This window comes from Stegastes partitus, unplaced genomic scaffold (genome assembly GCF_000690725.1).
Source record: "Stegastes partitus isolate 25-593 unplaced genomic scaffold, Stegastes_partitus-1.0.2 Scaffold745, whole genome shotgun sequence".
NCBI lineage: Eukaryota > Metazoa > Chordata > Actinopteri > Pomacentridae > Stegastes > Stegastes partitus.
This window is the reverse complement of record NW_007578476.1, coordinates 196,813-212,521: the sequence shown is the minus strand read 5'-3', so window position 1 is coordinate 212,521 and position 15,709 is coordinate 196,813. Positions and strand designations below refer to the sequence as shown.

The following is a 15,709-nucleotide window of genomic DNA, read 5'->3' as shown; positions in this document are numbered from 1 at the left end:
ACTTGAAGGTCAGATCAAACCACATCTACTGTGGAGGACTTTGGCTTCAGAAAAAACAGATTTTTCATGACAAATTTTAAATCTTATTTAATTGGTAAAGATATTTAATTTATGATACAGTACTAAGAAAAGCAGCAAATCCTTGTTGGGGAGAAAATGCAACCGAAGAATGATAGCGTTGTAAAGAGAGGCCTTTTTGCAAAATATTTATTTCTCTAGCTGTAATAAATAACAATTATTTTCACCATTTATTACTTCATCTATTGTTTTCTGAATTAATCTGTCAAAGAATGCCTTTAAATTTCCATTTAAAGTCCACTGACTTTGGCATCAGAAAAAGCTTTATAGAAGTTCATGTAAGAACTTTCATAATTAATTGTAAATGTTAATTTAAATTGATGTATTGATTTATGATGTAATACTGAGAAAAAGCAGCAGCTTCTTGTGTTGGAGACGCTGCACCCAAGAGCAGTTGGAGCTGTTGATAGATTAAGGAAATGATTATTTAACAGAATGTCGGCAGATCAGTTTTTTGTCAGTCTATCAAAAGAGTTACACGTAAAAGTCATCTGCATGGTAGAAAACTACAGTATTACAGTGCATAACACAAACGCCAATTTGTGATTTCAAACAGTTGATGTTCATAATATCAGGTCAATGATTTTAGAGGCCGTCTGATTGGTCAACCATATATTCAAAAAACCTGTTATAGATACTGTACAAAAGTAGTAGACACTAGTTAGTTTTGCATTAGTGTCATATAATGCAGTAAAACACAAACTGAATTCTTATTCAGTGTTCACACTAGATATTACCTTCACAACAGCACCAGTTGTCCCAGGTTTATTTGTCCAGTTTATCAAGGTACTTGGAAGATAGATTGCTTTAAGAAATTTAAAATTACTTGCCACAATTTTTCTTTGGATTTGTGCTACTTTGGTTGCTTCTCTGTCTTCATGTAATCCCAGACTGACTTCCTGATATTCTCCGGGGGGCCTGGGCATCTGCTGCATCACTCTCGTGGCTGAGGATAGCTCTTTAGGAGTCTGGCTGTTCGTTTGGGGTCATTGTGATGCTGCAGAATGAATTTGGGACCACTTGGACGCCTCCCTGATGACACTGCATGGTGCATAAAGGCCTGAACATCTATAGTGCCTCAACACTTTTTCACAGGACTGTAAATATCAATCTAAAAGCTCAAATAAGACGCAAACATTTCAAAAGAAAAAGAAACCATTTATTACATTCTTAAAACCACATATAATGTATCCCATTGGACAACAATATATATCGAGTTGTGTGACTCAGTTACTCTTGGACTAGTAATATACCTCTTGTACATTTTGTCATACAGGGAAAGAGAAGGGAGACAAACTATTTTTTTTGTTTGTACTTGTCCTAGTCTTTCTTCAATTAAAAAAAATAGATCACTGACTTTACAAGACAAAAGTGGAGACAGTTAAAGAAAAATGTGGATAAAAGACTGACAAATAAAGGAAAATCACAGCAAAAGAAACATTTAAACCCCAATAATGAAATTTAACTATAACTGATTTTTTTTTTTTTTTTCAAAATCCTATGCATCTTAAATTTAATGTTACAATATTAGGACAAACAGGAAGGGCTTTGACACTTTGTGAGTAACATTCACAAAAATAGAACTTACGGCCACAGTGATTATGGTTATGGGTCTCATCTTAGGTGCAAAGGTGTGAGGAGTACAAGGCTAAAAGACGACACTGGTAATAAAGGGACGAGAGATCACAGCTAGCTCCCTGAGCAGCAGGCGGCGGCGGCAGCAGGTCCTCGGACTCTGCTCAAGAACTTCACAGCACCCCACGTAAGACATTGCCATCATCATCTCGATGCTATAACAGCCTTCAGAAATCGTGTTCGTTATGTACATAGAGATTATAAACAGTTCCTGGTAACCCGGTGTGACAGATCTGGAATAAAAAATGATTAAACAGACTGACTGAAGTCTTACTGGCTTTGAAAAACCAACTCAGGGGGGCAGCTGATCGCTCTGTCTGGCTTTAGACGAGTGTCCAGTGAGAAAGAGGAAAGTGTAAGTGCTTGGTATTCCGACGTGTTGGGGTTTGGGGCTAAAGGAGAGAGGAACAGCAAATGTACAAAATAATACAGTTGCACCAACCAGCAAGGAGGGTTTATGATACATAGCAAGGACCATCGTCCTCCCGGCCTTTAACAAACAGAAACATTATGAGTGAAAGACAGTTATACTACAACTATTGTACTGGCTGCTGGTTAGAAACAGGTGGGGAGACCCGGCATGTCCCCAGTTATTGTACAGTTCTTGAAGTCATCTTTTGCCTTGCTTTCTCTTTTCCTAAGTGTCCCGTTTGTCCTCTTGTCTCGTTAGGCAGGGGGCGGGGCAGCAACAGTGCAGACTGAAAGCTGACAGTTTAAATGCAAGGCAATGTTTTTTTTTTTTTTGTTTGTTGCCCTTGTTTGAGTACACTGCCTCCCCTGCTGTGTCGCATCCGCAACAAGTGTCCACCCCATCGCTTGCGTGATGGCTTTTGCCGTCGGGGCAAGAAGGGGTTGTTGCCGTGGAAACCTGAGAGTACTGTCACGAGAGGAAAAAATCGTCCAGAAGAGAGAGAGAAAAAAAAAAAAAAAAAAGAGTCCAAAATATCAGCTTTCTTCACTCATCCGTCTTTTGTCCCTCTTCTCACATCTCGCCATCCACTTTTCTCTCCCTTTCGATCTGAACTGAACTCACACATTCTAACCCTCTCCATATACTTATATAGTCATCTATTTACATTCTTATTTAAAATATTTGTCTATAAATGTGTATATAAATTAAACATAATTTCATCTTGTCCTGTCTCTAAGTGGCATTTACAAGGAAAGGGGTGTGTGGGACTGAGGTTTCTCATTGCATTACAAGAGCCTACAAAAAGGCAGCACCGAACACTGTCTAAATGTGTATGAGACTGGTTCTGAGCTGATGAACGAGTTCAGCTTAAGCTGTGAGTCGTATCAAATTTTGTGTTTTTTTGTATATCAGAAAAATCTCTGAATCATGATCTTGGTCCCTAAGTGATGGTCAGTACAAGAATATTGTCGGTATGAATACGCAGGCGTACCATACTGAGATGCATGAATATAGAGAGGAATATTGACTGAGAGCTGTATTAATTGTGAGACTTATTGATCTATGCAACTTTGTTCTAATACTATCAGTAAAACTCTGTCTCAGAGTGGCAGGGTCGTACATTCACTGTTGTTTGGGTTCTCGTTTGTGCACTGGTGCTTATTGATGAGGTACATTCATAACTGGTTGGGTTGATCCGCAGCGGATCAGATGTTTAACAAGTGTTAGAGCTTGGAGCTTTTACATGCTAAGTGGGCTGTGGTGATAGTATTACGACGCCCATGCGCTCGTTGTTAATGCTACAATATGCAGAGGACCATGAGCATGTGTGGTCTGTAGTGTAAGGTGCTTTGCCTGCTGGGAAAGTGGAGGACTACTTTGGGATCATGGGAGACGGAGTATTTAAAGTCCTGGATTGTCTCTTAACTGCTGGTTGTTGAGCTTCAACATCTCTATCCTTCTCTGTCTCTCCTTTTGCTTCCCTACCTCCTAATACACTCTCCATCTCTTTTGTCTGTCTATCTGTCTGTCTAGCTGTCAGTGGAGTCAGGCAGAGACATCTCGCTGCCAAACACTTCCCGGTACAGTGGTGGGAAACTGTAGGCGGTCTCTGGGTGGACCAAACGGAAAAACTCCAGTTTGTCGATGTGGAGGTTACAGATAGACTTCATTATGGGCAGCTTGGACACCATCTGTGGGGACAGAACAAACTCAAAGGTAAATATGCGAATGTGGAACTGTGGCTGTGTTTAAGAAGAGCAGCGGCGACTTGTGTTTACCTTGTCCAGTTTCTCGTCAGACGCGCCGCTCTTATGTAGACTGTGCTGCAGAGCCAGGTAGACTTTCTCCTGGAGCTTCTGAACCTTCTGGCCTTCTGTGAGCCAGGGTCGATCTGTAGGAACAAAGATATTAACCCCTCAGTTTTCCCAGTTTGATTCTATTTAAGTTGCTTTAAGGTTTTTAAGATTATACTTCATGCCACTGATCAGCTCCAACAATTAAACCAACAGGTGAAGTGAATATTTTGTCTAGAGCTCAGTGCTTACACTCAGTGAAATATTTAATGTTTCTTGTACAGATATACTGTTCAAATGGAAATAATAGTGGCAGATAATCTGGTATGTCTGAAAACTCTCCAAGAACGGAACAACCCTGTCTGCTATGACTACTATTTTCACTTCTTCTTTAACATGTTTGTGTTTATGTATGTGTGCTTGAGCAACAAAACAGAAGAAAAATATTCACCAGGGGATAGAAGGACGGCGGCACTAAACAGAGCCATCTCCTCGTCCGACAGCTGCAGACGGCAGAGTCCTTTTCCAAGATCAAACACTGCGCTGACCAGGTCATCACAACCTGCACAAACACATTATGTTTGGTGAATTCATTGTCAAAAATAATAACTTGAAAACTTGCTTTATTAAACTACTAAACCAAGAGATACCCAAGAGGACTAGGAGGATTCACTGAGGCCTTTATCTCATGAACATTTAAATGAAATTAAGAGTTTTATTTTCTGTCTGACCTATGAGAAGTCACAGGATCCTAATATTTGTATGACTGCTGTATTGACAGATATAATCCAAGTTAGAAATTGGGGAATATTTCCTTAAATGATGATCTCGCTAGTGACTGCTATGTTTAATGGTATTTGTTTTCAGTTTTTCCATTAGAGTCCATTGTTACATATTTGTGGTGATACTAAAGAGCCAAAGAGAGGCACAAACTGGAAAGCAAAATCCAGCTGGAGGCTTTCAATCACTACTCTTTAAAGCCTGATCTTTTGTTTTTTCTTTAAAAGAACTGGTGTTGAAGCGACTGTCTTAAAGATTAAAAACAATTAGACGCAATACAACTCTGGTCCTCACCAAGTGCTTTGAAGAACTGAGCCTGGGCGAATTTGCCGTTGAAGAAAATGGTGCTGTTGTTGATGTTGAACGCTCGGCACATGCGTATAAGCAGCACCTCCAGGCAGCCTAAAGTGTGGTCACAGACAGAAGAAAAGACGTGGAGAGATGGAGAAAGAGGAGCAAGGGGGAGGGGGCGACAGAGAAGGTCGAAGGTACTCCAACATGCACAAAAGACACAACAAAATGTAAATAATTTTGATCCAGATTGGTGCAGCAATATACAGCATATATGACATTTTTGAACCGATTAAAAATCGACAGGATAGCATTGATATCCACCAAGATTTTTCAAAAAGTTCAAAATATTTACAGAAGGTAAATCCATTGCCGAATATATGCATTTCATGTCACATTTATATATGTGTTGAGCAGATAACAAGTAAATAAAGGAATTTTGTTTCCAGAATAGTGTAATTCTCCCCAATGTTGAGACCAGGTGTGTGTAAGTTATTTAAACACATGACAGGATGATAAAAATAAAAAAAATGCAAAGGTAGAAGGTTGGAGACAAAAAACAGGAAGGAACTAAAGTTAGCAAGTTTAAGACTTTGTTTACTTAGTAAGCATTAACTCTGTGAATTAAGTTTTTGAGCATGTTACGACTGTGCACTGACCTGCTTTCAGCAGTATAATCTGGTCATTCTGGCACAGGTCCATAAAGCCCGCAATACGTTTGGCAAACTCCACCACGTATTGGATGGCGTTGGTGATGTGGTGTGCACACTGCTGCCACATCCACTCCGCTGACTGAAAAAGTGGCACAAAAACAGATGTGAGTATGACATCCACTTCACTGTGTCCTGCATTAACGCTTTAATTAAGGTCACATCAGTTGAGTTGTGTTACAAGTACATAGTGAGATACACTTTTGACTCAAATAAACCACAATGGCCACGTTCATGTGTGTTTCTAAAGAGTGATGGAAGTCTATGGCATAGAGGAATGAGCTCTATCATGCTTTGACTACACAAACAATACTTTATGATGTGTATTTATTGACATTATTAAAAGTACTTTTTACTTCTTTGCAGGCTGACATATGCGCTACGTACCTTGTTCTGAAAAACGCGTGTTTCCTCAGGTGTGTATTGTACCCAGGTGAACCTCTTCATGTCTTCAGCGCTGTACTGACACGTGTCCAAGTGAGACTTAACAATACTCTGAGTGATGCGCTCTGTGAAACAAAACACACACACACACACACTAGCATTAGTGCTGTGTCACTGTGGCTATTTGTGGTGGCAACAGCTTTGGCAGCAAGAGTGTAGCAGAGTTATGGAGTAACACTGGTATTGTTTCCATCACTACAGATCACAACAGTGTGACCTTGGATTAGTAAATGCTTTGCACGGCTCTGCTATTTACTGCTGATGCCCCTGACAAGAATGAGTGCTTAATGGCTCATTTTCTCACCTCATTTCCACAACTGTTGGGATTTTTTCCACCAAGCGCCTTATTACCCACCACTCACAATATTTACTCATTGCTTTCTTTAAAAGTCCCCAGAGCCCCGTTCAAGGTCTGCTTGCAGTTTGTTTTTGCCAGCAGTCATAAAATAAAATAGAAATTTATTCTTCCTCAAGGTCTCTGAGGACACCTCTGTAAAATCTTGTTGCTGCCGCCTTACCTGTATAAACACCGTCCCTTTATCTGCCACTGTTTTTTGGAGAGGTGGCATCTTCAGACTGCTTATTTACTGCTTGTTTTAATATTGTCCATGTCCTGTTTTGCTGCTATCATTCTGCTATTTTTGGCTAACTTGTTTATGACGTATGTCCTCGTCTTTCATCCTAATATGTATTAAGGCGGTAGAGCTTTTAAAATTATATTTACTTTAATTTAATTTAGTCTGATTCCTTATTGGTTCAGCCTCTTTTCCAATAGAATTAAAAATAATAAGGCTGTCATTACATCATTATCATTATATTCAATTATTATATTAAAGAGTAAAGCATGCAATAATGACCATAGCACAGGACATTTTTTTGTTGTTAGACTAGCGTTATTAAAAGTCAGCACTTTCTGCAAATGTTCCATAATGAGAAAGGCAGATTTAATGTGAAACATGACAAACCTGTTTGTTTCTCTTAGTTTATCAAGGCACTGTCCACTATTTGAGGATTTAGATAACTCTTCTGCCGCTTTCTTTGTTCAAGCAATAGGCAAACAGCAAGAAATTATTTGCTGTTTAATGTTTTTAGTACTCACCAAGGTCTGTTATTGAGCAGTCATCAGGCAGGTCCAGCAATGCATGTGTGTGTCCCAGCAGCGGATGTGTGTGAGAGTGTGTATGCAGGAGCTGGATCCCGTTGGTGTCTGCCCCGTCCAGCATTGTCTGCTGTGGGGAATTCTGATTGGACAAGGATGAGGAAGAGGAAGAAGAGGATGATGAGTTGGAAGTGTTCCCGGTGCTGGCTCCTCCACCTCCGAGCAGCTCCAGGCTGCAGTACTCGCTGGCCTCCTCGGGGGTCAACGGGAGGTCGAACAGGTCGGGCAACGCTGCGATGTCGTCCAGATCGCTGAGCGTGGAGCTAGAGCCCCCGCTGCTGTAGGACCGGCTCAGACCCTCTTCGCCGTCTTCGGCGCCGCCGCCACAGACTCCATCCTCCCTGGGTAAAGACAAAGTAGTGGAGCCCCCGCCTCCGGAGCCCACACACTCTTGGGACTTCTGATGCTTTTGGACCTCAGCGTAGAGGCTGTCACGCTGCTTCTTTGACATCCGGCCGAACTTCACAGCTGCAGAGAGAAAATATGTTTCATTCATTACATCATTCACATCTTGCAGGTAACTACTTCTTTCATTGCTGTGTTAAATAACTATCAATATTATATGTTGTTGCATTTATCTTGATAATGAAAAACTATATTTTTGTTCTTTTTTTTTTTATCTTACTGCAGATCACTTGGACACAAACAAGAAAAATGACATTTGTTTTCTAAAGCTGTTCCTCCAAATTCATTCTAAGTATTGCTTTTCTTTCTCACTTCACATTCCTCCGTCACATCCATGAGTACTGTATGTTCTGGTCTCTGTATCCAGTTTGCATGATGACAGTTCATCACTTCTTCAGTCTACATGCTGTATTTGTTTTCTCTGTGCAGCCTACCAAAGATGGAAACAAGTTTCGAGCCGTCATGCGACAGCAGCTGATGTGGGACATTGCTGCTGAGGGCTTCAAATTCTCCTGGTATCAGCTTTAATTTTAAGGCACTCACACCCTGGGCTTCACTGAAAACCTACTAGTCTACTTAACTTTCCTTATGTAAGTGAACCAAATCAGTCGATGTTAAGTTTAGAAATGAATGTCATGATTAAAGAAAGTTTGCAGAGAGGCCAAAATGCAATGTTTAGTCTGCGCTTACCATCTCGACTCATGCCTAAAGCCAGACACTTCTGTAGGCGGCAGTGCTGGCAGCGGTTGCGGTTAGTTCGGTCGATCAGACAGTTCCTCTGGCGGGAACAGGAGTACATGGCGTTGTTCTGCTGACTGCGACGGAAGAAACCCTAAACACACACAAACAGACGCATATAAACACTGTAAATGACGCGCAAACTTTAGATAAAACGGGCTGGTTAAAGTTCTGCTTCCCCCTCACCTTGCAGCCTTCACAGGTGATGACTCCATAGTGGATTCCTGAGGACTTGTCCCCACAGATCTTACAGGGGATGACCTCGATCTGAGCTGCAAGATGCCAAAAAAAAACAAGAAGACAGGTCAGAAGACGTATCTAAAAATCACATGGAAAGCTGCACTTCAGATCAGACAGCCAGTCCACATCTGTTAGCGAAGCACAGCTGCTGCATATTTGGCTTGCCTGACAGTATTCAGCCATATTATGTACTGTTGCCAAAAAATCCCATCACACAGACTTTCAGAGGAGCCCATATTTGGCATACTTCACTGCCAGTCAGTTAAAAATTCTGTATATGAAATTATCTTCTTCATGAGTAATATTTATGAGACGCTTCCCCCAGACATCTGTCCATAGAGAACCACAGTGTTCCCAAATGAATTAATGATTCACTGATCGCCGCTGATTCTGGTGGTACATTACTTCTAAGGTTCCTTTATTCAAACGCTTCCTCTTCAGCCCCTTCTGGTCTTACCCATTAATACTCTCTATTTATTTAAAGTCCTTTGGGGCATGTTGTCAGTAAACATGTGATCCTTATCCAAGGGTTTGCTCGTGATACACAACTGCACACTTAAACATGACAACATCCCTTTTCTTGTTTTTCTGATTTTCGGGACAACATGTAACGAACTTCCTCCCTGCTTCATGACAATTAAATCTGCTTATATTTTCACTTTTCAAATTTCAATCAGTTTATCACATTTGGCAACTCCTCAATCACACACAAACCAACAACACCTCCAGCACAATTCTGTTCTCTCTTTTGACCGCTGTCTACTCATGCTGTGCAATGTTTTCTTGACCTATTAACCTTGGCCAAAATTAGGTCCTTTGTGTCTTCTGTAGACTCTGAAAAGGTCACTCGTGGTTTTATCTTGTCACACTGAGCTTTCTGTAATTCTGTGTACTCTGAGCTCTGTTAGAAGGCCATCTCCTGCCTCCAGCTGATACAAAACGCAGCTTCAAGGCTTTCAACCATTTCCCCTTTCATTGTTATTTTACACTCTTCTCTTGCCTCCCTTCTCCACGAACCCTTGAGTTACAGATTTGGATTCAAGATTTTACGTAAACCCTTACAAGGCTTAGACATATAATTACATTTTACGTCAGTCCTTTTTGAGTCTGACAGCAGTCTGGGAGCCTGTGGGTCTGTGCGTATTTGAAACTCTGTAAATCCCTTGCTGGTAAAAAAAACTATCCTTTACTTTATTGTGGATGCATGTAACACAAGCTTTTTTTCTTTCATCTTTTACAGTTTGTTGGTTTATTTTTGTTTGCGCTGTCTGTTTTATGATCTCTGAACTTTGCTGTAGTGCACACACAGGATTAACTAAAAAGCCCTGTAGCCCGAGTTTTATTATTATTAGGAAATTAACACATTTCAGAAGCTAAAGTAGATCCCGGCATGTTGTAATCAGGGGGGGAAAAAAACAACTTGTAATGAGTCCAGTGAGTCATACACAAGATGTCCCAATGTGGAATCAATTAAGGGGCATATTCTGTTTTTCTGTTGATGCCAAAAACCCCATAAAACAAACTGTCCCTCTATTAGCACACACAGTACAAGAGAAGATAACTTGCCGTGAACTGTTTGTCTGCACCCTGCGTGTGGCCCCCATGAGGGCAAACAGATAGGGAATCACATGACACTCGCACATATGACACACAAAGACCTCCTTCTCTTTTGGTGGTGGTTTAAGAAAAACAACAACTATATCATAAGATTGTCCATACAACCCCAGACTCATTTACCAAATGGCTTATTTGCACCGCCACTAAGTTTTGGCGTATGGAAAACCACTTAGGGATTGAGGAGGAATTGTTGCACTCTTAGCTACTGGAAAACACAACTTTCCACTTCTTATTCTACTTAATGACACAGTCGGCTGTCTCTTCTCTAAAACTGTTGACTAAAATACTCCAACTGATCAGAGCAGCTGCAGACATGCAATGGAAAAAATATCTCCCTCCTCTCTCTCTCTCTCTCTCTCCCTCCCTTCCTCTCTTTCTCTCAGGTTCCCCCTCCGCCCCTCCCGCATCTCACGATTATATAACTCTTGTCTGTGAGCATTCCTCACAACACTCATTCAGCAGGCTCACTCTAGCAACACCGACACCCCGCCCTCCGCAGACTCTCTTCTTCCCACTGGCTAGGCGGCAGCCCCAGCCTCCCTGGTATTGGCTTAGTCATCCGTCACTCCGCCGCTGTAGCCTGTCAGCCCATGTGGACATTCTGTCCTACTGACACACTTTCCCACTGCAGGGGGAGAGGGGGGAGGGAGGAGAGCGCGTTCACGACTCTCTGCAGACCAGTTTTAAGGTGGAGCCGAGCGATATTTCAGACTTCCCCATAACACGTCTCCCCGTAGGCTTGTAGCTCGCATTAGAAAATTGGCTCGGTTACATAACAGCAACATTAAACAAGAGAGGCGATGATTACGAGCCGAGCAAAAACTGCACTTAGGAGCTCGGCCACTACGCAACGCAGATTTCCACTGATTTCCCACGAGACTATTTATGTATGGAGTAACTCGAGCCTTGGCCGTGCAGTTTTATCAACGAGTAACCACATTTGGTGTGACTGTAGAGGCCCCCATACTGTACTTGGCAACAGTCCACTGCGATCACGCAAACTCTAAACTTGAATGTCAGCTATTCAGGCCCCCACCCCTCTCTCAGGTCTTTGACATTGAGCTTCAACCTGTTCTATTCTTGTCCTGTGCTGAGAGCCAGAATTACACAGATGCCCAGCCACCCACCCCTGTTGCTACAACCACACATAAATACTTTCTCACTCCTCTCCTCTGATTCTCTGCAGATACCCAGAGACACAAACCAATGGATCTGCTTAATGTTCCCTTATTTAAATTGACTGTCTTGTCCATAAGTTGGGAAATGGGAAAAACAACCACGCCAATTAAACTAATTACCCACAGTGCATGCACAGAATTAATAAGTCCAGGGAATTAGTAGGGATACCTGGAAGACAATCCAGAAGAGGTTTCCAAGTAGCCGTTATTTTAATCACCGATCGCTCTTATGCTGAATTTTCTCGACTGATTAACTGCTTTCTCTACACATGCAAACCCCCCACTTGTCAAACAATGAAAAATTATTGTGTTATATGCGCAGTTAAGCAGGGACCAGCTTATTTTCTGCACTTTTGCTGCTCGAGTGGCTTTTTAGATGAACTGATCATCAGAATACTTACTGTTTTATCAATTAACTGACAAATCTCTACAAAGTGTCACCGTTCTGAGCTGGAACCCAATAAAGATCCAACTGCCAAACAATAATCAATAGAGAGAGCCACAGCAGGAGCCACACTAACATTAAAACAACAATTACCTTTAACCCTGAGTATCATTGCTGACCTGCACTAAAACACCAGTCTGAGCTATTTGACCTTTAGCTCTCTCCCTCGATGCATTCTAGAAACATCAATACTGGCCCTGCTGTTTCTTTTTGCAGACATGATGCATGAAGGCAGCACTTAACATTTGTCACTCAACGACAGGTTAACAAAGTCGCAGAATTCAGGCGCGAAATGCAGAGAAATGAGCAAACAAAGATTGATGTTTGAGTACAGCAGGTGCTTGAGATCGAGGACGGCTACTTTGTGCGGCACACCCAAACCCTTTTAACTAAATAAATTGGGAACTGACGCTTTAACGGTTCAGGCAAACACATTGGGCCCCAAGAGTTTTTATCAGCTAGCTAAATGTGTAAACCTTGTTATCTCTGCAAAGGCTAATTCAGTCGGGGTGTGGTAGGGAGAGGCGAAGAAAAATCACTGACTTTGTGCTTCCAACAGTTCACTTCTCTGTATCTAATGAGGAACAAACAGCCAATCATTCTCCAACAGTTGCCCTGTGGCTGCAGAGTCAAACAGTCAGTGTGTTAGTGTGTCAGCGCACGGCAGAGAAGACAATGAATTTTGACCTTCCACATGTTCACAACCAAATTCGAGCAAACACACACACACAGACGGTGCTCCTCTGTTTTATAATCTTAAAACCTGTTTTAACACAAATACATTCTGTTTTCTCATTACAAAGGCTACAATACCACAAGGAATGCCGACCGCCCTCAAAGACACAGGGCGGATGGATGTTCTTTAACTTTGTTTTTTTTAACTAACTGCTCATAAGAGTGACTGACAGAATGGAAAAACGCACGTAACATGAGGTGAGAGCCTTGTGCTCGAGCTTTATGCACATTAGCAACACCGAGGCACTTGTTGTGTCATGCCTCGCAGCAGGGTGTAGGCCCACAGTGGTACACGGCGCCGTATCACAACAATCCGCTGTGGTTGTCCTTGTCGCCTTTCCCACTTTGAAGTCATGTTCGAGGTATGCACAGCGCAGCATGTTTTACAGATCATTTAGTTCCTCTGAGAAGTTTGCTAAGTCTCAGGAAGAAAGATACACTCTCAGATGTAAAAACAAAACACAGTTTATTTTCACACCTTCTGGTTGTACTCAGGAAGGAAACGGTCTCTCTGGTTACACCTTTTAGCACCCCAATCTCTGACACGGCACAGAAATATTTTTAACTTTCTCTGGTCTGACTCGAAGCACAACAATGGGGTTGAGTCTCAGCATTAATGCACATATACTGTCTGGCTGCTGGTGCATTCATTGGTCTCTATTTTGAAAGATGCAAATACCAGTGGAGGCCAAGCTGAGGCCCACAGAGGGGAGAGTAGAACAGAGCTAAGGACTCCATAGGCCTCTTGTAGCTGTTGTCAGTGTGTGACACAAGTCTTGTGATCCGTTACTTATGTAATACATAAATTCAGTCCGCTTTCGAGCGCAGCACAAGACAGCGTGCCAAAAGGTCCAGACATCACAACAGGCCTCTATAAAAGTCTGTCAGCAAGCCAAAACTGTTAGAATGACTCAACAATTTGGACTAAAATGATCGCAAATGTGTGTAAGCATGCTCCGACTGGGATAAAAATGCTGACGTGCCTTTCCAATGAGGCAACGGCAGGCTGTGTGACTAACCTACATTTTCAGTGCAGCCAGCTAAGAAAGGGCCGTGGTTTGTTTACATTTGGATATCCTGCCAGAGAGGGAACCTCCCTCCACCAGAGGCCCCCATGCTTCTTCCTCCCTCCCCTTCACTCCCCCCTTTTAAGTGCAAAAGTCTATCTTTTTTCCTCGCTTGCCATAAAGAAAAAAGAAACTCCTTCAAGGTAATCTCTCCTCTTGCACAACACAAGGCTGTAATGTCGGTCTTTGTCAGGGCAAAACCCCTGAGATGCAACACATGAGCAGAACCAAGCCTTACTAAGCACTTAGAATGAGCCTGTTTAAAAGGTGATCTGTGCAAACGCTGCAGGTGGATGCATTTTAATTAATATTTTTTGAAAAGCCACCCTAATCATGTTGCAGATGCACAAGAATAAAGGTCTTCCCAGTGCATTAAATAGATAATTAAAATGCATGTTATTTTCATTTTTGAAAAATTTAAGGCCTATTTTTTATGCATCTGCTATCATGATTTAACCATCTCTGGCATTTCACCGGATGCACACAGGCAGTGCTCCTTGATAATAGCGATTTCCTCCCCCACTGGCCAAGTTCAAGATCAGCCAGTGTCAGGGAGCTACACGTTTGAAGGCCGACCGTCCGTGCGCGCCTGTAACCGCACATGGTGCTGCACGTCCGTCGGCACGACGCTTCCCACTGCCGTTCCTCCTCCCTCCGCTATGAATGCTGTATAATGTTGGGTGACATAACTAGGTCAGTGGAACAGCCAGGTCCCTCTCCCTCTGTACACTCACACAGTCGGCCATGCTGGCACAGGCATCACATCACAACAACATCACAACTCCAGTAACACCGCTTAGATTCTTACTAATAAAGTCAACTGTAACAACAAACACTTGGAACGCATCCTTAGGATTATTTCCCCCCCAAATATACAATAGAACAAAATTAGATTATTATGTGCCAATGTATAAAATATATATATTTTTAGATATATTATAAGGATGTTGGTTCAAAATTGCAAAACATTGCTATTTAAATGTTTAATCTATCTAATTAGAAACCTGATACGCTTGACTAACATTTCGATTACATAATTCTAGTTTTGGTTAACAACAACCTCCTCTCACGCCCCTCCCTCTCCTCATTTCATAACTCTAACAAGAAAACCCCCCTAGCAAAATGTACAGGATTCTCAGGTGAGCTATGGTTTACATTTCTTCACAAACTGACACATTTGGCACCTCCACCAGTAAAGACAAAAAAGACTAAAGGCACAATTACGCACATGTCCAAGTGGAGATTCGGTCCGATTTCATCTTAAACTGCCTTGAAAGATCATACAGTATCAACAGAATTTATCCAGTTAATTCTCACGAGTGTACAGCCATGCTTCCAGCTCTTTCTGATCGCATGCTGAACTTCAGCGTGCAGCCTCGGGTCTCTGTGCAGCTATAATCCAGTCATGAGGGATTAATGCGCACTGGGGAGGAAAACAGGCGCAACTCAAAGTCCCTGTGCGCACACATGTGGCTGTTCCAGCAAAACCCACACAACTGCGATCACGACCAAGTTCACGCACAGATTGATCATGACATGAAAATCAACTTACCTCTCATTTTGGTGTTTTTTTTTTTTCTTTCTGTGAGCAGGACGATGAAGACTCGACTACATGGGGTTTACTGTAAATAACAGGATACAGGCGAATAAAGCGCTGGAGCCAGAGTCAACTGGCTCTGTAAATATTCGTCCCGGCTGCAGTCGGCTTTCGTAGAGCACAAGCCAAAAACACAAGAGCAAAAAAAAAGAAAGAAGAAAACTCCCCGAAACTATCGCTCGGTCAAGTCCGAGCAAAATAAAAAAGTGGAGGAAGGTATAGTTCGCATCGTAACCGTCTCGGCGCGCTGGTGGATAGATTTGGATCAACTTTTTTTTTTGACAGAATAGTCCCACGATGCAGGAGCGGTGTTCAGACCCCCCCCACCCCTCTGCTCTGTGACTCTCCGCCTGCTTTCCTCTCAGTCTACCCTGCTAACCTACTT

The 15,709-nt window shown here is 42.2% G+C and overlaps 1 protein-coding gene across 1 annotated transcript; it reads right to left on the bottom strand.

Annotated features, from left to right (window-relative positions):
* Positions 1–1,215: 1,215 nt before the first annotated feature.
* Positions 1,216–15,709, bottom strand: LOC103364379 (nuclear receptor ROR-beta-like). The gene is made up of 10 exons (XM_008291478.1): positions 15,280–15,709; positions 8,632–8,717; positions 8,398–8,539; positions 7,243–7,770; positions 6,087–6,208; positions 5,649–5,781; positions 4,993–5,100; positions 4,370–4,480; positions 3,904–4,016; positions 1,216–3,816 (listed from the first exon to the last, which is right to left on the bottom strand). The coding sequence occupies exons 1-10, from the start codon at positions 15,284–15,286 to the stop codon at positions 3,655–3,657; spliced, it is 1,512 nt and encodes a 503-aa protein (XP_008289700.1). The 5' UTR covers positions 15,287–15,709; the 3' UTR covers positions 1,216–3,654.